The following is a 25,285-nucleotide window of genomic DNA, read 5'->3' on the forward strand; positions in this document are numbered from 1 at the left end:
TTAAAGATCTCTGCACACCAACACGTGAAACATGAATCTAACAACCTTTTAAATGGCGGTATAATATTTCACTGTCTACATACAATATTTTATTTTTTTATATATTTTTTAAAGAGTATTTATCTTGAGAGAGACAGAGACAATGTGAGTGGGGAGGGGCAGAAAGAGGGGGAGAGAGAGGATCCCAAGCAGGGTCCGTGCTGCAAGCACAGAGACCGACCCAGGGCTCAAACTCATGAAACTGTGAGATCATGACCTGAGCCAAAGCCAAGAGTTGGATGCTTAACCGGCTGAGCCACCCAGGTGCCCCAACATACCTTATTTTATATAACCAAATACTTATTGATAGATTTTCTTAGTTGTTTCCAGTATTTTACCAATTCAGACCTTGACTGACATTGTGTTATCATAACCTCTGTAGAGATGTGAGCATATCTACGTAGAAGTAGAATTGCTGAATCCAAGGGAATATACACTTAAATTAAAAAAATTTTTTATTTTAATGTTTATTTATTTTTGAAAGAGACAGAGACAGAATGCGAGTGGGTTGGGGCAGAGAGAGAGGGAGGCACAGAATCTGAAACAGGCTCCAGGCTCTGAGTTGTCAGCACAGAGTCCAACGCGGGGCTCAAACTCACGAGCTGTGAGATCATGACCTGAGCTGAAGTTAGACGCTCAACCGACTGAGCCACCCAGATGCCCCTACACTTAACATTTTGATAGATACTCTCACACTGTCCTCTGTGGAAGTCACACCAATTTATACTCCCACAGGCAATGGGTAAAGGTCTCAGGCAGAAAAAAGAAGTAGCTTTATACCTTGAAGCCTGGATACAGGCAGTAAGACCCATCTATTTCTTAACTCTTGGCTTTCAAACTATATAGTCTTTGACTTTTATACCCCATGTTGAGGAAAACTTCAGATTCTTTGAGGATATTTATGAACGTCATCTTGTCTTTTCCTATAAGATGTCCCAGAAGCCAAAAGACAAAACAAGAAAAAATGCTTATGAAATATTAAGAAAATATTTTTGAAAACCGGTAAGATATATCTGTAAAATAAGAATTTATCAATTCACAGGTAATTTTCCTTAAGTCATGTTTTTCATCAGGCTATTTTCTCGCTCATGAGTATTTGTGGTTATTTTCTCACTTAACTGAAACTCCACTGATTTCTAAAGTCCTACCTAAACTTGGCCTTAATATCCTTATGTGGCCTTATTCTGCATTGCTTTCCAGAAGAGCCTCTTACTTCTAATTAGTCCTGTTTCCTTATTGCACCTCCCAAATAACCCATGCTTCTTCCATCTCTTTGCTTCCATGGTTTCCCTGTTGAGAAAGCTGCCATCATTGTTAATTCCAACAGATCCATCCTTTAAGGCAGGGGTCTTACAATGTATTTCAGGATCACCTCTGGAAGGGGGTACGTGTGCATGTGTGTGTTGGGGGGATAGTAGTTAAAACGCAAATTCCTGGGCTCCAACCCTCATATTCATATTTATTAATTCTAGGATGGGGCCCCGAAAACTGCCTCCCAAGAGATTCTAGGTGGTCCCAAGTGGTCTACTGATGGCATTTGGAGGAACACTGCCCTCAAGGTCTTCTGCAGGAGCTTCAGCTCTTCTGGGGGGTGGGGGGTGTCAATGCTGCTCTTACGACATCTACCACAAACTTCGGCATTTCTTCTATTCTGATTTCTAGGTAGCAAAGGTTTTCTCTGCTTTCCCCCCTTCCCCTCATTCACCACAGTGCTTTTCACAACTTGAACATATCTAAAAGTCTTAATAATTACTTCCTGATTCACTGGGCACTACTTCCTGATTCATTCACCCATAACTGTGTGGTCTTGGGCAAGTTACTTAATCTCCCAATGCCTCACTTTTGTCAGGGTAAACTGTGGCTGAATATAGGACCTTCCCCATGGGTTTCCTGTAAGGAGTAAAAGAAGAACTACACTTAACATAGTTTTAGGGTATGTTATTGTTAAACATTATTAAACATTCAACAAATATTAGCGATTATTGCCAAATCTGTCGTTGTCGTCATCATCATCATCATCACTATGATTTCAATTCAGAAAATCAAAGGTAGTGCTTAAGGTTGTGCTATAAATCACTAGAGGGCTAGAGGTTATAAAAAATAATTAATTTTACCTCAAATAATCTTTTTAAGGAATAATATTTCCTTATCCATTGAGCTCTAATTGAGTTCTACTTCTATTTTCTAGCAGGAAGTGGAGATCCTATTATCTTGCCTTTAAACAGTTACAAAGAGAACGGGGCAAACGATGGTGAAAGAGCAAACAACACTTTTGTATTATTGTAGACTCTGTTGGTGAGCGTTAGCAATATTACCAAGTACAGATCATGTATCTTTTACATTGAAGGACAGCACATAAAATATTTCAATTATTTAATAAGAAGTAGAAGTTAATTTATTCTAAGAAAGTTAATTTAATTTACTTATTTAAAACACTGTGTAAATGATGAGTAATGTCAAAGTCTTGTATTTTCTCCTTCAGAAATGAGAGATTTGAACACAAGAAAATAATCAACAACTGCTATGGACTGAACTTGCCCTCCTCCGCCCCACCCCCACTCCCATCCCTAAATTCACATGTTGAAGCCTTAATGCTCAATGTGACTATATTTGGAGACAGGGCCTATAGAAGGTAATCCTGTTTAAATGAGGTCATAAGGGGAGCGCCTGAGTGGCTCAGTCGGTTAAGCTTCTGACTCTTGATTTTGGCTCAGGTCACGATCTCATGGTTGGTGAGATTGAGCTCCGTGTCAGGCTCTGCGTTGACATCTCAGAGTCTGCTTGGGATTCTTTCTCTTCCTTTCTCTCTGCCCCTGTCCCCCGTGTACATGCTCTCTCCCTCAAAATAAATAACAAATAGATTTTTTTTAAACAATAAATAAATAAATGAGGTCATAAGGGTGAGGCCCTGACCCAACAGGCTTAGTGATTCTTATAAAAAGAAACACCAGAGAGTTCACTCTCCCTCTCTCTTCATGCTCAGAGGAAAGACCGCATGAGAAGAAAGCAGACATCTGCAAGCCAGAAGAGGGGTCTCACCAGAAAGTGAACCCTGCCGGAACCTTAATCTTGGACTTTCCAGTGTCCCAAATGGTAAGAAAATAAATATCTGCTGTTTAAGCCCCCCAGTCTATGGTATTTCGTCATGGCAGCCTGAGCAGATGAGTACAACAATTTCTTCACATTCAAGTCATTAACAATCACTCATTTCATAGAGGCAGCTCTGTAAAAGAACAGCATGTACAAAAAAGGAATCATAGTATTATTAACCTTTATTCTCGTGAAGTTCTAATTTTTCCCTGGATTCTGGGTATCAGAACATAAAATAAAATGAAAACCCACTGAAGCCCCTGAAACACTGGCCATTGATAAATCAGTTCCACCCCTGAGCTGCTGCTACCGGGATCATACTTTAATGACACTAACAATATATCAGTGCCATGCAAAGGGGACACTATTAACAGTATGACAGTGACACATAAAGGAGAAACCCACCATCATTTTGGACTCCATTTAGAAACACACAGTGACTCTGTACTAAAAGGAATTCAAAAATGATAGGCAAAGTCCTGTAGTGGATAAAGCACAAGATCAGGGCTCACAGGACTGGGAGTCCACCCCCAGGCCTGCCATTTACCATTCATCTGCCACTGAGCAAGTGGTGACTTCTGTGGTCTCATTTCCTCAAGCTGCTATGGTGCCATTTTCCTGACAGGGTCTCGGTGGGCTCAGGGTGACATGCGGAGTGCTCAGCCCAGGGCCAACACACAGCAGGAGCTCAATACATACAGATAATTATCATGAGCGAATCTTTATGACAAGCAGACGGATTCCTGCCCTGCTGTCCCAGAGGGAATGCAGCTGATGGGAAGAACACAGGTAGGACCAACTACTCAGACAGCACACTCGTGGGCTGGATGGACTCCCTGCTCCAGTCACTCAACAATCTAGTGCCCGGCCTGGTCCTTTTTTTTTTTTTTTAATGTTTATTTACTTTTGAGAGAAAGGGAGAGACAGAGTACAAGCAGGAGAGAGGCGGGGAGAGAGGGAGACAGAATCCAAAGCAGGCTCCAGGCTCCGAGCTGTCAGCATAGAGCCTGATGCGGGGCTCGAACTCATGAGCCCTGAGATCATGACCTGAGCTGAAGTCGGACGCTCAACCGACTGAGCCACCTAGGCACCCTGCAGCATGGTCCTGAACAGGCTTACATCTATGTAAGTACAGGTGTCACTACCATATGACGAAAAGAAAAATGTGACATTCAGAGAGTAGAGCAATGTTATCACGTCATCTCTGAAACCTACAGAACTGCTGTGATGGTTTCACATTTAGCTATGGAAGGATATGACTCGGTGCCTGCTAACACCGGGTACCAGCATAGCCAGGAATATCATAAAGAATCAGAAGATGACAAGTGCTAATATCTGAGTTCAGGCTTTGATTCTGCTACTAATTTTGCGTGACTTTGGGAAAATTAGCCAACCTACCTGACTTCCAAATTAGAGGGTATGTACAAAATGATCTCCAAGATCTCTTCCAATTAACTCCCAGGACTCAATTTTTGTTTTTCTCTTTGAGGAGCTGTGTGTGATTACAATTAGGTCTCCCGCCCCTGAGGGGCCTTCCTCCCTGCACACTGTAGAAAACTAAATGGGACTGAGGGGCTGGGGGAGCAGTTTATACCTGTGGAAGACCCAAGAGCCCTCCTTATACATGGGCTGAAGGACTTTTGATAGAAGAATGCAATACTATCCATGACTTTCTATCTTCAGGGCCAGGCTTCAAGGCGTGTTCAGCCTCTGCTAAATTAAGTGGGGGTTGTGCTAAAGCACACAGATCAACTGATGTCCTTGGAATCTTTTAGTTAGTTACCACCTTACCCCAAATCCACTTTACTCCTTAAAAAACGTTGCCATCCTCCTCACCTGGCAGGTCTACTGAGCCCTACCCTGCTGGACCAGGAGACACAAACAACCCTCTCTCTCTGTCTCCCCCAGCCGGGAAACATGAGGCTTCTCCAATCCCAGGCATCTAAATCAGTATCTGTGGAATCACATGGTCTGCCACCCTCATTTTTTCACCTCGGTGAGATGTCTTCAGCTCACTTTGTGCTGACACCAAGTGATTCACAGGCATTATCTTCACAGCCACTCAGTGAGGTAGACACTGCTATTAACCTTATTATAAGAAGTCTGAGACACAGAGAAGTGACGTCACATGCCTGATGTCTCACAATAAGTCAGAGGTGGAACTGGAATTCAATCTCTGGACTGTCTGACTCTACAAGCAAACAATGAGCCATTATGTGGAAGGGCGTGATGTGCAACACCTCCCAGGGACCAGACTCCTGCTCTGTATTGGGGACAAGTTGGTCATCCAATGTGAAGAGCCTGATCTTCTCATATCACTCTTAGCCTTTATCATCATCTATTTACAAGGCCCCTCACTTTTCAGATTTTAAGATCTTTTAATCTTCAGCCTCAAAGGCAAAGTCAGTTCTGGAGAAACAAATAATGGCTGCTTAGTCACAATGATTCATTTGTTTTATGTTAGAGCTTCAGCCTCTGCGTTACCAAATCCATCCTGCAACAAGCATTTATTCTTGCCAGTCCTGAGCTTGACTCATGATAGAGCTGCTGTGGTATGTGCTCACATCCATTTCCCTCCCACTAACGTGTATCCAGATCCCTTAGCTGTTCATAGCCTGCCAGACAGCCTTACGGGCTTTTGTACACTACATTCATTAAGTGACCACTTCAGAGACTAGATGCCAAGATTAGCCACAGATCTGTCAAAGTTCTGCCCAGTAGCAATTTGGATTAGGAAGACTGCTGTCCCAAAATTCATACATGTCTTTTTGTGGATAGTCTTGTCAAAACCACCGACTGTGCTAATGGAATAAAGTGAAGTGTGAGATCAGGGGCAGCTTTGCATCTGACTCTAATGGATACAGCATTATTGGTTGTTTACTAATTAATCCTAATCCCCCATCAACATTTTTGAGATGAACATTCAAGTCAGGCTGAAATGATTGCTCATCTTTTGACCATGCTCTTACTAACAGTGCTGTCCCTGCGTTCACAACACACTGAGATCAGGGAGGTTAAAAAAAAAAAAAAAAAAAAAAAAAAAAAGGCAAAATACAAAGCTATGACTGGAAGGGCAAAGAAGTCGAATAAAATTACCTACAGAAAAAAACTCAAATATAAGTCAACTGATGTTTGTTTGAAGGTCAAAAGCTTCTTTTATTTTCTATTATTATTTTTTAAATATTTATGTATTTATTTTGAGAGAGAGAGAAGACAGAGAGAGACAGAGAAAGAGGCAGAGAGAGAACCCCAAGCAGGCTTGATGCTCTCAGCACAGAGCCCGATGTGGAGCTGGGTCTCACAAACCATGAGATCATGACCTGAGCCAACATCAAGAGTTGGATGCTTACTGAGCCACTCAGCCCCCCTCCCCAAAATCTTTTCTATATTATCTTCTATATGATTTCTATGTGATTTCTAACAATATTATAGTATGATAGATCTCTTGTACAGCTTTGAACTTAGCTACAAAACCACTATGAATAAATTGAATGATAGGTTTTCTAAGCTCACATTTTTCTTCACGAGCTACCTGAATCAATCATACAATTCTCTGATAATCTTTCATGATATCATAGAACACCAGAAAGCCCCAGTTGGGAATGTGACACTATTCATGCTGATTTCAAACTTAACCTGTATCATCTTCAGAAAGGGGAACGCTGTATTTCCCCAAGTGCAGAAGACTATTCGCTTGCTAGACATCTCTGTAAGTGCTCTCTTGAATCTGTCAACATATTGTAACGCTATCAGTTTTATAGCAAATTTGAAAACCAAATAGTTTTAAGGCACAAGTATTGTATAGATGACCTCTGTATCCTTGTTCCTCTGAGAAAATGGTTAAGAATAAGAATCTAAGACTTGTCTCACTGAACTATTAGAAGGGTAGGTATTACCTGGTAAGTGGGTGATGCCTTAACTCATTCGCAGTACACTTGCTGCATTCACCTCTATTTACGTTAACATGCATATGCTTACTATTCGTTGAACATTCAACAACAACGGTTGAGCATCAACAGTCCAATGCTTCCAGGCACTGTTAATATGTACTGGGCTACAGAAATGACAAAATGGGGCGCCTGAGTGGCTCAGTCAGTGAAGTGTCAGACTCTTGACGCTCAGGTCATGATCTCACGGTTCGTGAGTTGGGATTCTCTCTCTCTGCCCCTCCCCCCACCTCAAAAATAAACAAACAAACTTAAAAAAATGACAAAATGACACAAATTCTTTCTCTCGTGGAGCTTATATCCCAGTGGGGGCAGACAGACCATAAACAAGTAAGTAAAATATATATGCATGCTTGGATGTTGACAGTAATACCAAAGACATATCAAAGACATGCTTAAATAGCTGCTATGGCAGAAGGAAAATCTATCTATTCCATCTTTCTAGATTCTCTCAGTTCTTCTCTTAAGCTAACTTACCATGAAGTAAAAATAAAATAAATATTCTATAAAATAGCTTCCATTAGCAATTATGGCAGATCCACACAAAAAGTACAACCACGGTGCCCATTTGCTACTAATGTGATAATGCAGAGTAGAATGTTGTTTGGCCCACTGTTATTTATTATTAGTATTTCATGAAAGACCACAGAGTAAGGAACATCAGCAAATATTTACTATATGTCTGTTTTAAAATTAGTACTGTGCCACGTATTGGGATACAAAGAATTAGAAAACTATGGTCACAGCCTTTAAAAGTTTAAAATATATGCAACCAGGAAGTTATATAAAATCCAACTAGGAAAAGTTCATTAGAGCATAAAACAGCATTAGAATGGGGCACCCAGGAGTGCCTGGGTGGCTCAGTCTGTTAAGCATCTGACTTTGGCTCAGGTCATGATCTTGCAGTTCGTGAGTTCGAGCCCCGCATCAAGCTCTGTGTGGACAGCTCAGAGCGTGGAGCCTGCGTCAGATTCTCTGCCTCCCTCCGTCTCTGCTCCTCCCCCACTTACAATCTGTCTCCCTCTCTCTCAAAATAAATAAATATTAAAAAAAATTAAAAAAAAAACAAAAAAGAACGGGGCACCTGGGTGGCTTAGTCAGTTAAGCACCTGACTCTTGACTTTGACTCAGGTCATCATCTCCTGGTCTGTGAGTTCAAGCCCTGCGTGGGGCTCTGTGCTCACAGCGTGGACCCTGCTTGGGATTCTGTTTCTCCTTCTCTGTCTGCCTCTCCCCTGCTCATGCTCTCTCTCTCCCTCTCAAAAATAATAACATTAAAAAACAACAGCATTAGAATGCTAGCAAAAATATGATGTTATGCAAAAGATAATACAGAATGAGAAAATGATCGAATTTCCAAAACAGGAAAAGCCAATGAAGACCAGGAAGTCTTCAAAAAAAGGGGGTGGTGCTAACTGTGACACAGCTGGAGAAATAACATCTATGAGATGATTTTGGTGATGAAGACACAAGTTTATGAAGGCCTGGACTAGGATAATAGCACAGGCAGCAAATTTAAAGGCATGGATCTGAGATTCATTTTGAAGACAGCGTCAGCTAGTCTCACGACTAACTGGATTGAGGGACAGAGAGAACGTGGCAACTTCCACCTACATACTAGGCTTGAGATGGCTGACGCTCCAGCTTGAAGACTAGGCTGAGTCTGGCTAACCACTGATAACCACAAGTGGCCTGAGGTGGAGACTAGTAGTGCCCAGCACTGGGCCAGCAAGGAAGAGAAAAATGTGTTATTATGCAAAAGATCCAAAAGCTAAGACTGGTACTCAGAAAGATGCCAGTGCCTCCAGCAATAGCACACGTACCAAAAAAAGCTGAAAGAAATGATTTCTTAGGGCCAGAAAGATACTGGTGCAATTGATCAGGACACAAGAATCACCTAGAGGAGTCAGTTTGGGAATGAAAGTTGACGAACAAGCTAGTTATACAGAAGCTGAGGTTCAGGTAAGGGGTGGGGGGGGGAAGCATCCACAGCCTTATGAGCTGCTGAACGTGAAGAACTCTTTATCATCAAAAAAGGAGAGTCGAAACCAATGAGAACAAATGAATTTCTTTTCCCCTTGGGAAAAAACAAAATTACAGCTTAGAGGAGAGATGGTGAAAAAGATGCAGAAGTCAAGAGAGGGGAGTTTGAAGGAATGGCCTGAACAGAATCAGGAAACAGAGTGGTTGAGGAGATCTTTCATGTATAAAGCTTTTAAGACAGAAAAATAAAGCTTTCAGAGTACATGTGCTCAACCAAATGGACAGAACAGTCCCAAACATGAAGAATTACACCTGGCTTTATGTTATAAATTGAAGGATAATGTAGAAAGAACAAGCCACATGACATAATCCTACCATAAAAGCATTAAAGCATGACTCAGAGATTTAACCCACAGAAAGTTATTAATAGGTCCTCCCTGTTTGCAAAATAGTACAAACATGACATGCCACCCAAAACAAAAAGACCTTTATTCTCCCTCTCTACCTTGCTTTTTTAAAAACATGGATTAAAACAAAAGTCTTTAACGATTTCAATGTCAATTTCAACCCACATCTAACAGTGAATAATCAGGCTGAATGACCAATCATTTTAAACTTTGCTTTGTTGGAACTTATGGAATGCATTCCATTTCTTTTCTTTTTTTTTTTTTAACTTGAAAAGCTTTAAAGTTTGAAAGCTTGGTAACAGTTGGTGCTACCACATTCCAGAGATCTGTTATTAAGTGACAGCCCCTCACCCCTTCTTTTTTAACATTCTACTGTCATTATAGTTTTTGCAAAGCACAGTTTAAAGGTGATTGCTCAGGTGTGCCCTTTGATTTTTAGCACTTAAGATTTTTAAAAAATCCTTATATATTGTAAGGCATAATTTAAGTTTGATGCTAGGTTTCAGAGGACTCTTTTACAAACGTATGTATGTGTGCGCACATGTATGTTTACAGGTAGATTTATGAAGGCTGAAGAGAGTCTCTCGAGATTTAGTTGCTGCTATGATGGCTTAAATGGAAAAAATTAGGCAAAAAGTCACTGTTTACAATCTAGAAAGAAAATGCAATTAATGCCAATAAAAAATAAAAGGACTGATATATTTCATTAAATATAGGACTGATACACTTCATTAAAATTATGATTTTCAACAACAAGAAGATCAGAATTAAGGAAGCCATGATATTTATTGAACACGGAAGGGATAAGAAGAAAAACTATGTATGTTATGTGCTACCTCACCAAAAAAGTGAAGTTGTAGTAACAGGATAATACAATCATCTGAAAATGACTTTCACCCATATCATATAATCTAAGGAGCATGATGGGTCAGACTCTTAGCAAATACCTTTTCCCGCCTATTCCTGTATCATTGTTCTACAGTCTCTGCCTCTTCTATCTTCCGGGATAGCGCCTCTACATCCTCTAGTGGGAATCTCCAGTGGCACGTGACACCCTTTCAATGCCACCTCCTATTATAATTGCTGTGGGTTTATCCCCCGTCCCCCTACACTACAACTAGCCCTGGAATGTTGGGTCTTAATCTCTCCTTGTCTTTTGAACACAGTACCTGGCAAATAAGGTTTTTGAATTTATAAATTAATGAGTCGTGTTCTGTCCTGTGGATATGAATTGAAATTGGGTCTACATCTTAAGAAAAAAATTGAGGGGCACCTAGGTGGCTCAGTCGGTTGGGCGTCTGACTTCAGCTCAGGTCATGATCTCGCGGTCCATGAGTTCGAGCCCCACATCGGGCTCTGGGCTGACAGCTCAGAGCCTGGAGCCTGTTTTGGATTCTGTGTCTCACTCTCTCTCTGACCTTCCCCTGCTCATGCTCTGTCTCTCTCTGCCTCAAAAATAAAGAAATGTTAAAAAAAAAAAATTAAAAAAAAAAAATTGAGCCACTCAGTATACAAAGCTAGGCAACTTGCAGAGTGTGCAGTCCGAAGCCATACATCTCACAACTTTATAGAATAAGAAGTGAAATCATTTTTGTTTGGCCAGCTTGTTCATGCTTTCCACAAAAAAACTAATAGTGCTTGGCTCTGAAACACACACTCAAACAGAAAGATATGAGTTAATGTGTAAAAGCTACTTCGCAATGGGATTTAAATCGTTAACAGAATAGTCTCCTGACACTATGGAGCTACTTCTCACACAGAAAGAAATCCACATTGCGAGTCTAAGGAGAGATCTGATAGGGTGAGACCTGACCCAGCTGGAGCAGGCAGAGACGGGAGAGGGTTCAAGTGCTAACCCTTGGATGGATCCAAACACAGAGTGCAATACCAGCCATCCCAGAGCAGTGGGCAGTTTCTTCTTTTTGCTTATCTGGAGTCTCTTTCTGCTTCGCTGGCTCTATTTCCTCTGTTCTGATCCACTTGTCAAGCCGACCTGAATCAGGGAGCGGTGGGCATCACACGCAGGAGGAAGATACCCAGGCTGCAGAGTGCTTCTGGGAAAGCACGAGCCTGATGGCCACACACAGCCCTGCCCTCCAGGAACCCACCAGCCTGCAGGAAGCCTATCAGGGACAAGGCACTTCAAGCCTGGGTGGAAAGTTGAGGCACAGAAAAGCAGCAGAGCTCGTTCCCTCCCACCACGTTGCTGAAATCTGTGTTGAAAAGACTTTGGCAGGAAAACAACTGACCTCGCATGACCATCATGGCAAGGGAGAGAAAGAATTAAATGACATCAACAGACTTGAAAATCAGCTTGCAGTGAATCTCCCAAATTTGGGTTTGTGAATAAGAACGATGGAAAAGATGGGGGACAGGTGCCGGGTTCTTCTCCAACTGAAACATGAACTCTTACAAAATGCAGTGGAACTCTAGAAAAGTCATGGGTCACCTCCTGGAAACATGGTGGCAACCTCAGTCAGTTCTAGTTTTAAATTAGAGACATTCTGGAAACACTGAGATGCACTGACAGGCATTTCATCTTTCCAAGGGATGTAAAGACAGTATCCTGTTTTAGCAGTTTTGCATAAATGGGCATCAAAGTAAAGGGGGAGTGGGCACTGGCATCCTTGCTCAAAGTTCTGGGAGACAATAGCGCTTTATCTTGGCTTCCTGGTAAGGCAGTCGTCAGGACGCAGCTCTCCGGGTGATTACGTGGCAGCACCATAGCTGCTAACCTTTCACAACGACCTTAGGTAAAATCAGACAGCTCAGCAGGAGGCTTTGCCTTTTTCCTGGCAGCGTGCTGGTAGCCTCTGTCTATAGATTCAACAGCAGCAGTTTTTTCACACGGAAAGCAGGAAGTGCCCTGGCAGTGCGTGTGCTCGTGACTGCTCACATAAAAAAGAACCATAAGCTTACTGTCCTTGGTTTGTTTGCTTTTTTTTTTACGCTGTAAAATGTAAGCTGAGCCCTCACGCCTCTTATAATTACATTCTCTCAGGTGCCACATGAAACCGTGATTATGAGAAACAAAGGGAAAACGACCTCAATCCTGGCCTGGCCTTTACTGCTGCTTACAGTTTAGCCCGATGTTTCCATCACATACTAAGTTGTGTTTCACGTCCCTCTGTACAACTCGTAAAGACACGCATGGTTGTTACAGTGATGGCCACTGGCTCAACGGGAAGCGTCCCTGAGCCCGGAGGTGAAAAGCAACATCTGCACAGCGGCGTCCCCGCAGGACCGGACGGGGGCTGGGGGATGGATACCTAGCTGCTTCTCCCGCTCCTCGCGCCGCTCCCGGGCCAGCCGCTGCCGGTCGTCAACCCGCAGCACGGGAGGAGGGTCTGAAAAGGAGAGCAAACACGTTAGGAGAAGAGCAGATTTTCTGATACTGCTAAATAGCTTTTGGTCCAGTAAATTCGATGGATAAAACATCACGATGTCTTAACAACAATTGCCATAGATGGCTATAGTTCCGGTGATACACTTTATTATCACATCGTTTTTCTGAGAACTTCCAAGCATTGATCTACGCCAAGATATACTCTCTTATGTAATGTCTTTTTCTTCTGTTCAAAGACATTACATAAGAGAATAGGATTACATATCCTAAGACTTCTCATCACAAGGAGAAAAAAAAAACACACCTTTTTTTCCCACCCCCATATCTATAGGAGATGATGGATGTTAACTGACCTGACTGGGGTGGGTGATCATTTCACAATATAGGTTAAGTCACATCATTATGCCACACACCTTCGATGTACGGGGTGGCATATGTCAGTTCTACCTCCACAAAAATGGGGGAAAAGTTTTAAAAAGAAAAAAAAGACACACAGCCAAAAACCAAAAAACCCATTATGTAAAAACATGACATAACTGTAGCCTTTTGCCTGTTTCTATCCAACAATATATACGATGCTTTGTTGTTCCTAAGCTAGTGAACTTCTATCATTTTTATGCTTTAAGAAGGCTGTTCCTCAACAGCAAACAGAATCCTAAGTGAATTTCTACTGAATATAGTATTCAGTGAATACTGATAGATGTTCACCAGTTGGATGTAAGAAGCCCAGCTTTGAAGTCACACACGCAAGAGTTCACTTCCTGTTCTGTGTCTCACTCAATATGTAAATTTGGCTGAGATACCTACCTCTCTACGTCTCAAGTTATGTAGGACATGGGTTTCATGGATTTTTATTTATTACCTATAAAATGGAATAAAAATAGAACCTATCTGACATCACTGTAAGAATTCGATGAAACACTTGAAATGGTGTTCGTATGGTGCCTCGCCCACAAGCTTCAGTAAATTAATTCACTCACTGAACACACGCTGAACATCAACTATGCACCAGGCACTGTTCTATGTGCTGAAAAGAAAGCAGTCAGGAAAACAAAAAGCAAAAAACAAAAATCTCTGCCCTCATGGGAACTGCATTCTACTCAGGGAAACTTGATAACAAGGATAAAAAAGAGAGAATGAGGGGTGCCTGGGTGGCTCAGTCGGTTAAGTGTCTGACTTTGGCTCAGGTCATGATCTCATGGTCCGTGGGTTCGAGCCCTGCATCTGGCTCTGTGCTGACAGCTCGGAGCCTGGAGCCTGCTTTGGATTCTGTGTCTCCCTCCCTCTCTGTTCGTCCCCTGCTTGTACTGTCTCTCTTTCTTTCTCTCAAAAATAAATGAAGATTTTAAAAAATTAAAAGAAAAGAGATACAGAATGAAAACAAGGGAAAAATATATTGAATGTTGCATTGAGATAAATGTTAAGGAGACAACAAGAAAGGGGACTGTGATATGGCAGGAAGGGTATGTTTAAGCATTTTAGACAAGAGATCGTAACTTTCACGTGTAGAGTCCTGATGGAAGGGACAGCTAGCTGTGCAGGTGTTCTAGGAGGTGGAAAGCAGGCACAAAGACCCTGTGGCCACAAGTACCTAATGTGTGTAAGAAATGGGGAGATCGAAGAGCCTGGAACGGAGTGAGATCAGAGAGCACTGGGGCCAGATACGCAAGGGCCAAGGCACAGGGCTCGTTGGTCCTGGCAGGGACTCTGGATTGTACTTGGAGTGAGACGCTGCTGGGAGCTTCCCAGCACAGACCTACACTAACAGGCTCACTTTGGTACTATATAAAAAAGCAAAATTATAATAACAATGCTGATGAGAATAATGACCTTAAAATCAGGTTTATTTTCTCTTCTCTTAAAATGACGTATTTTTTTAAGATCTCATGTTAAAAATAGAAGCTTACTGGTGCAATACTGTAGACAGCATGGTAGCACTTCATCAACAAATTTAAAGGCTTTATATCCCACAGGCCTCCTAAACGGCACAGAATTTGCACATCTAGGGGAAATAAAAACTGTACAAAGACCCCTTGGGAGCCTGCATAAACCTGGCAGTGAGAATCATGAGCAAGACTAAGTGATGACATTTTATACCCTTGTTGTTTTAAAGTATGATTTTTAAAAACTGGTAAAAGGACCCCTCAGTAGGTCCTACTTATTATTATAATGACTTATCAGATTTGCTTATTATTTATGAGATTTCAAACATTTTTTTTTTTAACGTTTATTTATTTTTGAGACAGAGAGAGACAGAGAGAGACAGAGCATGAACGGGGGAGGGTCAGAGAGAGGGAGACACAGAATCTGAAACAGGCTCCAGGCTCTGAGCTGTCAGCACAGAGCCCGATGCGGGGCTCGAACTCACAGACCGCGAGATCATGACCTGAGCCGAAGTCGGCCGCTTAACCGACTGAGCCACCCAGGCGCCCCTCAAACATTTTTTATATAAGAAAATATTGCTCCTGGCCCCAAAAGGTTTACTTCTGAAGTTTGAAAATGGGCATGTGAGCTCCTGCTCAGGCACTTTGTTAAGGGCCACACACAGGGGTGTTTTACTGTCATTTGTTTTTGGTGAAAAGAAATGACAGCACGACAAATGGCATTTTGAAAAAAAGAGCTGTCTAAGCACAAGTCAAAGTGAAGTTAGATCTCTAATGATTAACTCACCACTTTAGTAATATTCCTTAAACAATGAGGTGTACCTGTTCATAAATATAACTGTAAAACTCAAAAATCAACTTTACTAAAAAAAGACGTGTAAGCACATTACAGAAAGTCTATAAAAAAGAATTTAACTACTTTGAATTGCATTTATAATTCTGTCACAGGCAATCTATCGATATGAAGGATGTGATGTTGCTAGCTTACTTTCAAGTACGTGCAAATTTCATGCAAAATTTTAAAAAAATTTTGAAAGAAGATTTTAATAACACCATATGGGACATGCACTTACCCTCATGTACCCTCTTCTACCCAAACCAATTCTGAGAGCCCCCAATCAATAACTGGTTATCAATATAACCCAATTATGAACTGTAATACTTGCCTTTTAGATACATTTTTGGAAAACAGCAGTGTGAGAGGTGCTTTTTTTTTTTTTTTTTTTTTTTTTTTGCAAGAGGTGGTTTCTATACTCTCATTTCATATGAAGATTATGCTCCCACATGTAACAAACTGCATTCTGCCTGATCACACAATTTATAAGAAACAAGGTCGTATACGGAGTTGCACAAATATACCAGTTAATCCCTATAAATAAGGCCAATGCCTACGAGTGCAATGATTCCCACTGATCTTTGAGATCAGGGCTGAAATGATAATCACTATTCAGTAGGGGATCAGATTTGAGGAAGTAAAGAAGTAGGGAATAGTGATTGTGATATGCTAGATGATTCTGGTTGGTTTAGGAACCTGGGATTAGCAAATGTGAAACTGTAGAGGGAAAAAGGCATTCAGTTTAAACTGTTTCCATCCTTTTGATTACATCAAGAGAGAGTCACTTTGGTGCTAGGATGCCAATAATACTTATGGCAGATAAAAGATGGCTATGAACGGGGGTGGGGAGGAACAGAGCCTTGTTGGTTTTGTTCACGGCTTATTCCCAATCCCAGGACTACACCTGGCAGAAAGGAGAACATTCAGTAAGTATCGAACGAATGAGCAAACAACCTTAGCTAATCTTCAGAGCCTTTAAACTTCCACAAACACGCACCAATAGGGGCAAACAAACAGCTATCTTGTATTTGATAACAGACTTAAAAAAAAATATAAATGCTAGCAGTTATAGTTTTAATAACCAAAAACTGATAAAAAATATCTTTAAAGATAGATTTCCAAAAAGGACAACAACTAATCGAATAATTCTAAGTAAATAGTGCATTTTCTGTGATTCTTTGTCTCCCTCTCATCTCCATCCTCCTATCACTTTTCCCGGGAACGAAATCAAGGTACAGAAAGTAAATGAATAGCATGAACTTTCTCACTGCTTCCTGATTGACCTAACATGGTCAGAAGGCAAAATGGTAAGAGCAACAGAGTGTCCGTGTGAGTCCGCTCGCAGCAAGGAGCGCTCTGCATTCAACCTCCTGCCTGTGAGGACTCAAGAGCAGGGTGGCCGCCCACACTGGGGCACTCTTACGTGTGACAGGGAGTGCTGTGGATATCCTGTCTTCGATGACATGTAGAAGCCTGGACCACAAACTAGAACTCAGTGACTCTCGCAGATCAAGAAAGTCAACTCGCTCTGACAAGGCTTTCTCAAGAGCTTTGACTTCCATCTGAACAACTACTCTTTACACGGTAGATAACTTCATCAGGGCTTGCATTTTACAAAGCTCTTTCATACACATTATTGTTTCATTCTTCACGCTAGTTCCATGAGTTAGCAGAGCATGTGTTCATTCAACGACGAATTGAATTAGGCCTATTTTCCAAATGAGAAAGTGGAGGGAAACGTCTGTGAAAAGGAAGGCGGCACAGCAAAGTGTTGGAGCTAGTTCTTAAAGCCACATCCCTCACTCAGTCCGTGCCCTTGAGCACATCATGGCACCAGGAGAGCCATTACAATGGCAGGATGTAGCAGCCAGGGAAGGCCTGAAAGATTCCAAGGCCTGCATTCCTCTGTGAGGGAAATGATTTATAAACAGTAATGAAATTTTTAGTGGTTCTTTTAAGGACTTGTAGTGGAGGGTGATAAAGGGATAGGAATTAAGAGGAATTTTTAATGAACTTGAGTTTCTGCTTTTCTCAGGTATGTATAGTGCATTAAGAGACTACATGTTCTCTTCTGATTAGGTCACACTCTGGGTCGTTTGGAGGCAGCTGATGGAGTCCTGAAGAGCCAGCTCCCACTTTGTAGACATGGACAGATCCATGACTTTACAAATGGTCTCTTTTGGTCTGGGTCCAAGTATTCACAGCTGAGAATACTGGTCTTTTCTGGAGAACACGAGACATTGTGAGCTCACACTTATAAACCACAAGTGCCTTCCATACACGTTTTAAAGATAAAACATTAACAATCTGAATGTTATTAACATCAAAGAGATGTTCTAGACTTTTCCAATGAATTTTAAGTATCAGAAGGTAAAGGAGGGAAAGACATTTAACTAAAATTTACTGAAATAAAAGAGACTCTGAGAAATCATTTGGTCAGGATGCCCATATCAGGTGAGAGCAATACTCAAAATATCCCAAAATTTAGCACATACTTTACTGTTTTTTCAAGTTCTGGAGAATGAAAATTAATAAACTGCTCTAGACAGACATTCCCATGACTTGTATCCCATAAATTAAAGGTTTTACTCAAGCCTCATCATCCAACATGAAATCTCTTATATCATCCTTTGGAGATACTAAAGAAAATAACATGGTTGTTTTAAAAATGAGACCCGTTGACGAACCTCTGCTTATCTGTATATACAAGAAAGCAGACACATGATGCTTAAAAGGTCTAATCTGAATGGTCGGGGAGGGGGGGGATGGGCAAAATGGGCAAGGGGAGTGGGAGATACAGGCTTCCAGTTACAGAGGGAAGAAGTCGCAGGGATAAAAGGGAATATAATCAATGATACTGTAACAGTGTTGTATGGTAACAGATGGTAGCGACACTTGTGAGTATAGCGTGACTAGTAGAGTTTTCCAATCACTATGTGATACACCTGAAACTAATGTAACACTGTGTGTCAACTATACTAAAGAAAAAAAAAGATAATATGAAATGAAATGTCTCCCTCATTTAACTTGACTTTAGCAATATAATTTTGTTTAACGTTTATTTATTTTTGAGACAGAGAGAGACAGAGCATGAATGGGGGAGGGTCAGAAAGAGAGGGAGACACAGAATCTGAAGCAGGCTCCAGGCTGTGAGCTGTCAGCACAGAGCCCGACGCGGGGCTTGAACTCAGGGACCGCGAGATCATGACCTGAGCCGACGTCAGACGCTCAATCGACTGAGCCACCCAGGCGCCCCATTGACTTTAGCAATATAAATCAAATGGCTCTATAAAGACATGGCCGTCTGAGGTGGGAAGATTTTTTTTTTGGCCTCTGTAGTCTCTAGGCACTCTACATCTCTTTCTTATCACACTGCAAATTCGGTGTTAGAATGACCTATTCATAGACTGGTTTACTCCATCACACTGTCAACCAGAGGGTATGGATTATGTTTTTTTTTTTATCAAAAAAATTATTTTAATGTTTATTCATTTTTGAGAGACAGAGCATGAGCGGGGAAGGGGCAGAGAGAGAGGGAGAGACAGAATCTGAAGCAGGCTCCAGGCTCTGAGCTGTCAGCACAGAGCCCGACATGGGGCTCAAACTCACAAACCGTGAGATCATGACCTGAGCCGAGGTCGGTCGCTCAACCGACTGAGCCACCCAGGCGCCCCTATGTTTTTTTTTTTAATAATAAATCCCTTAGTGCTTAGATAGTGCTAACACCAGATGAATAAACAAGGTATCAAGACATAAAAGCATAAACTCCACAGTAAAAAGAATGGTAGAAATTAGAAGTGATGGTTGGTGGGGAAAGCAAGGGGACAACAGCACCTACCATTCAGCTATGTTTAATTCCCACGGTAAAACAAACGAGGTTTTCATGCTAAAGGGCTCTGCTTCTACAAGGATCCTCACCTGAGTACAAGAACACAAGTCTACCAGAATAAGGCCTGTGAGGACAGGGATCCTGTTTTGCTCACCCTGTGCCTCTCATGGTCCCGGGGAACAGAACAACTACTCAATCAGTAGTAGATGGTGGTTGAGTGGTTGGTGGATAAATGAATGGATGAAAAGGTAAACAGATGAAACGGTGAATCTCAGCCTGCTAATTAAAATTCCGTTGAACCTACATACACATCATTTCCTGTGAAGGGCTGCTCATGCAATACCTGCAACAGCACTGTATATTTGTCCTTCTTCTAAGTAACAAGCCAGAGTCATCTGCTCTGTTAAGATCTTTTCCCACATGGACCCCACCCCCTACAACAAAACTAGGTATAATGGAAAATGTTTCCGTTGAGACTAGAAAGAGTTATTTCCATCTTGATTCTCACTGTTCTTGAGTGACTTCAGTCTTAGATGCTGCCTGAAGCAGGTTTCTGATGCCCTCGTGGGTTGTGTACTTGGGCCTCTGCCCTCCTCTTACTGTTTACCACCAGACTGGACATAGGTCTCTCCCAAGGACCACACAATGACTGCTGGGTACCTGGAAGCAGCTTCATCGTCTATTCAACTCTTTATGTTTACAGACTCTTTGCTTCTTTGTATCACTGAATGGAACAGACCATGAATCACAGGTTATTAAATGAAATTACTGTGTAGGTGTACAATCATTGCAGGGAATAGGGAACAAAAAGATAATTCTAGACCAGCTTTGCTACGTGTGAAGATTGCCTTAAATGGTTTTTGAAAATGTCACAAAAAAGATATGCGATAATGTACCTGGGCACATAGATACAAAAAAATTGTGTCATATGCATCATTTCAAAAGAGAATAGTAAAATGATTACCTCTTATACATTGTTTGGCAGTAAACAAGGCACCCACACACATCATTCTCACCGACTGTCAAAATGATTCTGAGAGATAAGCAGGGCATGTATTTGAATCTCCATTTTAAATAGAAAAAAAATCGAGGCTTTAAGAGGTTCTCTGACTTATACAAGCCAGTATGAGTGTGTGTCTTTTGGTAGCAGAACCACAACCAAGCTCCTAAATTCTAGCAATGCCTTAAGGCTTTAGGGACAACCTTTTTTTTCTACAGCAAACACGATGTATAGTACCTGGTTTATTTCCTGAGTAGTTGCTATTTTGTCCTGAAATAGCAGAGGGCCGGTTGGAGGCGGTTTTCTTATCATGCACTTTGTAGCTGTCAGGTGCTATACGAATGAGACAAAAGAGAAAAGACATATTTAGTTTCTTAAAATTTATTCAGAAACATTCACCTAGTCAACGTTTGCTGCTAACCTTTGTGTTGGGTACTAGGCTAGATTCAGGAAATGAAAAGACAAAGCCGTTACAACTCTTGCCCGTTCAGTGGGAACGACACATCCCCAAATCAATGGCCACAGCTCCACCAATCCTATAGAAGTGGCAAGTTAAGGGCCCATGAAATCATTTACCCTGGTAGTCCCAGTTTATACATAAAGCAACCATGTGGAGGCATGACTGCTATCCAAAGTCTCTGATCTTCCTTCTTACAAAGTTCATGCATTAGGAACCCCCAAAATTCCAAGAACATATAGGTCACCAAAAAGGAACCAGGAGATACAATTCACCAGGATTTTGAAAAAGCCTCTGACAAAAGTTCCACAACAAAGATTATTAAACAGACTAAGGGAAATGTATTCTAGGAAAGGAATGAAGAGGAGAAATACCAGGTAGTTGCTTATATCAAGTATAGATCCTATACTTTAAATATATTGCTCTTTTTTCTTTACCCATATTACTTTATTTAATGTATTTTCAGAGGATATTTAAAGGATGTCTGCTACTGTTTCAGATACAAATCATGCCAAAAACCAAGCCGGTGAGTTTCCCTGCCTCCTACTCTCTGCCTTAAAACCTGCACTGCCCCGTCTTCCCCACCAATTAAGGCAATTCCATCCTTCCACATGATCATACCCCAAACCCTGGACTCATCCTTGACTCCTCTCTTGCTATCACTCCCCACGTTCAATCTGTTTAGTAAGTTCTTTCGGCTCAACCTTACAAAACATCTTGCCACCTCTACTGCTAGCTTTATGGTCATTTCCTCCCTGTGTGGTTGCAATATCCTCTTACCCGGTCTCCCCGATCCTCCCACGGACCCCCGTTAGTCTATTCTCATCTCAGCAGCCAGAGTGATCCCATTAAAACACAAGTCACATCACTCTTCTGTTCAAAACTCTCCAACAGCTCCCACTCTGCTCAGAGTAAAACCCAAGGTCTCCACCACGGCGCAGAAGGTACTATATGGTCTGGCCTTTACCTTGTGCCACCTTCCCTCTTAATTACTCCGCTCTAGTGATACTCAGTTCATCGCAGACCTTTGAGTGGACTTGAAATGTTCTTGTCTCAAATAAGCAGGTGGATTTCTGGGTCTCTGCTCACATATGACATTAGAGTTCTACTGAATTGTTTATACTTTTTCAAAGTTTATTTATTTATTTATTTTTGAGGGTGGGAGGGGCACACAGAGAGAGAATCCCAAGTAGGCTCTGTGCTGTCAGCGCAGAGCCTGACGTGAGGCTCGATCCCACTAACTGTGAGGTCATGACCTGAGCCAAAATCAAGAGTTGGATGCTTAACTGACTGAGCCACCCAGGCACCCCCCATTCTTGAATTGTTTAAAGTACCACCCCTACCACTCATCACCTCGCACACCTAAGCCTGCTTTGTTTGCAGCCTTTGTCCCCTGACATATTACATGTTAGCTCCCTCTCCATGAGGCTGAGGAAATTGACACTATCTAGAAAACAAGAATTGTTTGCCCAAGAGTTTTTTAAACTGAAAAGGTGCTATAATAATTATGCTTCAAGAAGACTAAATTTAAAAACTATACTCAAGGTGTATTAAAAACAAATCACTAAGAAAATAAATTCCCTAAATTTACCTTTGACATCTACATGGGGAATGCACCAAATTTTTGTGGCTCTCTTTTAATTACATATAGTGTTAGCTGTGGAAAATCAGAGACTAAATAGTAAAATTATCTTACACAACTCTTTTAAAATTGCCCAGTTTTGATCTGTTTACTTCAAATAACAGCTTAAAACACAAATAATGATCGACTGAAGTCTTATTTATTAAGCTTCCTTTGCTTTATTTGCAAGGAAAGGTCTATAAAAGATACAGTAAAAACGAGCAGACAGCAAACAAAAAATTAAACAGCAAAAGGCCTCACTCAGTGGTTTCTGATAGGACTTTGCTACTAGAAATTTTACCAGGCAAGCTACCACTGGAGAAGAGCAACACTGTACATAGTTGACACACAGGCCCTGACACTGATCCGGAAGGGAAATCAGAAAGTAGGTTGGCTCCTTTAATGCTGCAACATATCCTCTCATCCCACTTGCCAAGAATTAGTTGCCAGTTATCACCATGTGGCAGGTGAAACCCATGCTGGTCGGTCTTGACCTCTAGTCTCACATCTTTAGAGATAGCCTCTAAAAATAAAAAAATTAAAAAAAATGACTGTATTTGGAACCTTTGTTGTTTACTGTGTATAGAACAATCTTTCTCCTTATTCTGCAAGTTAATCTTATTAAAATTGCTCATAAATAAGTTAGTTGTTAAGTAACATAACAGAAGGAAGCAGAATGCAACACATACTTGGAGTCCTAGGATTATAATTTTCTTTTTGTTATATAGCTACCTCCAGAACTCAGGAAGTAAAGCCTTAATTAGTAAGCTTTTTAAGGATCTTCTATTTATTATTTTTAGTTAACTGACAAGGACTTAGAATGATTTGATTAGAATATATTTCAAACGTATTTCTTTCTTTCTTGCCTTACTATATCTGACATAATTTAATCTTTCTCTGGTGATTGCCTATCTGCTGTGTCCCCAGGTCCTGACAATAGGCATCATTCCTAACTGAATATTACATAACAGTCTCCTTTGAAGGAGATTAAAAAGGCTGAAACACATGTTCAGTCCAAGTGATTATTCCAAATAATAACTAATAAAAAGCTTCTTCTGGGTGGGGGAGGGAGGGCTATACTTGCTTTATTATCTTGAAATTCAAATGTAAAAAATACATTTCTGTCAAACTGGAGGTCTGGTTACTCAAATCCCCATCTATCTGCATCTGACTTCCATTGGATCTGCTCCAGCTGAACATCTATCTGCCTGCCCTCTTTATTACTATCTGAAATCTCAGTAATTCATTTCTACTCCAGAAGACTTCCTATTCATTCTATCCCAGAAGACTTTCTGAGTCCTGTTTGTAACAAGACAAATTTAAAATCTTAAAAATGTTTATGTGCATGAAAAACCAACATTTAATTTAGTAAAATAAAAGTAATTTAAAAAATGGTCTGTTTAGTCCAAGATTATATACTGTTAATGTCTAACCTGTAGGCTGGACATTCATCTGAAGTTTTTAGGTTATCTTTCTGCTTTTCTATCAGTCTTGCCCTTCCACCGCTGTAAGAGTTCTTATTTCTCCAAACACCTCTCTGGTTGACACTCTATTGTGATAAGAGGGAAGATATAAAGTCAAACAGATCTGGGCTCAGGTGATATTCAGGAAGTTTCTTGACTTCTCTGAGTAGGTAAGTGTCTGTGTGTGTGTGCGGGGTGGGGGGCATACTGCCTACTCACAGGGCTGCTGGGAAGATTAATGGAAAAGATGTATGTTAAGAATCTGCCATACGGCTTAGCACACCGACAGGTGTTTAACAACCATTCCTTTTCTCTCTTTCCCCCTTCCATGGAGGTCCCGGGCCCCCCACACTCACAACACTTGCGTGGTGTAGCAGTGTGTTTGCAAGCTTTGAGGAAACGGTATGTGCTTTGGTGTCAGGTGACCTGGCTGTGTCCTAAATGGGCTGTGAATCCTCAGCAAACTTAACCTCTCCATCTTAACCTACCATATGTGAAGAGGGACGATACTTACTTTCAGGACTGTGAAAATTAACGAGACCCCCGGGCCCACCACGAGGCTCCATAAATGGTAGAAAGCATTTTTTGGCGCTCTCCTTATTCCCTACACAAATGTGGGAAACTGGATTTCTGTGTCTCCAGGGCTTTGCTTACCCAGCACCAACAGGGACAGTAAACTTGTGTCAACTTAAGACAGTGGTCCTGGGGTGCAAAGTCTGACTCACCTGCTGGCTTCAGAGTTTTTTTGTTTTTTTTTTTTTTAACAATCACACCTCTTGGGGGCCCTCAGGTAGGCCAGGCTTGTTGGTATGGGTTTTAGGATACAAGCTTCCTTCGGAAGAGGTAATCCTCAGTGTTTCTGGGACTTACAGAGATAACAGTTTTCTGAGATTTTTTTTTTTTTTTTTTTTTTTTTTTTTTTAGAGAGCGAGAGTGAGCAGGGGAGGGACAGAAGGAGACAGGTGAGGGAGAGAGAATGAGAGTCTCAAGCAGGCTCCGTGCTCAGCGTGAAGCCCAACGCGGGGCTCAATCCAGCAACCATGAGACCATGACCTGAGCCGAAATCAAGACCAGATGCTTAACCACCTGAGCCACCCCGGCGCCCCAAAGAAGTGACAGATTTGAGTCAGAGATTGAGCACCATCCAGGTCAGAAGGGATTAACAACTGAGGACCTGAAATGGAGCTTCCTTCTTTTTTCTTCCCTCTCTTTTTAAAGACTTTATTTTTAAGTAATCTCTGCACACAACGTGGGGCTCAAAGTCACAACCCCAAGATCAAGAGTCACATGTTCCACTGGCTGAGCCAGCCAGGCTCAGATTTAATGCCCTTCAAGTTACCATCACATTAGGTAAAATGAGCCAAAAAAAAAAAAAAAAAAAAAGA

At 41.4% G+C, this 25,285-nt stretch overlaps 1 protein-coding gene across 11 annotated transcripts in view; it reads right to left on the bottom strand.

Annotated features, from left to right (window-relative positions):
* MAP7 (microtubule associated protein 7) overlaps positions 1-25,285 on the bottom strand; it is a 178,779-nt gene that overhangs the window by 43,843 nt on the left and 109,651 nt on the right. For 10 of the 11 annotated variants that reach the window (XM_023254429.2, XM_045058102.1, XM_023254426.2 and 7 more), the window contains exons 2-3: positions 20,597-20,692; positions 12,736-12,813 (exon numbers count right to left, since the gene is read on the bottom strand). In XM_023254429.2, coding sequence (XP_023110197.2) covers positions 12,736-12,813; positions 20,597-20,692 — 174 coding nt within the window. Of the gene's footprint in view, positions 1-12,735; positions 12,814-20,596; positions 20,693-23,870; positions 23,905-25,285 lie in introns of those variants that run through there. The other variant, XM_023254433.2, reaches the window with a different exon arrangement.

Source organism: Felis catus, chromosome B2 (genome assembly GCF_018350175.1).
Source record: "Felis catus isolate Fca126 chromosome B2, F.catus_Fca126_mat1.0, whole genome shotgun sequence".
In the NCBI taxonomy this organism is placed as follows: Eukaryota; Metazoa; Chordata; class Mammalia; order Carnivora; family Felidae; genus Felis; species Felis catus.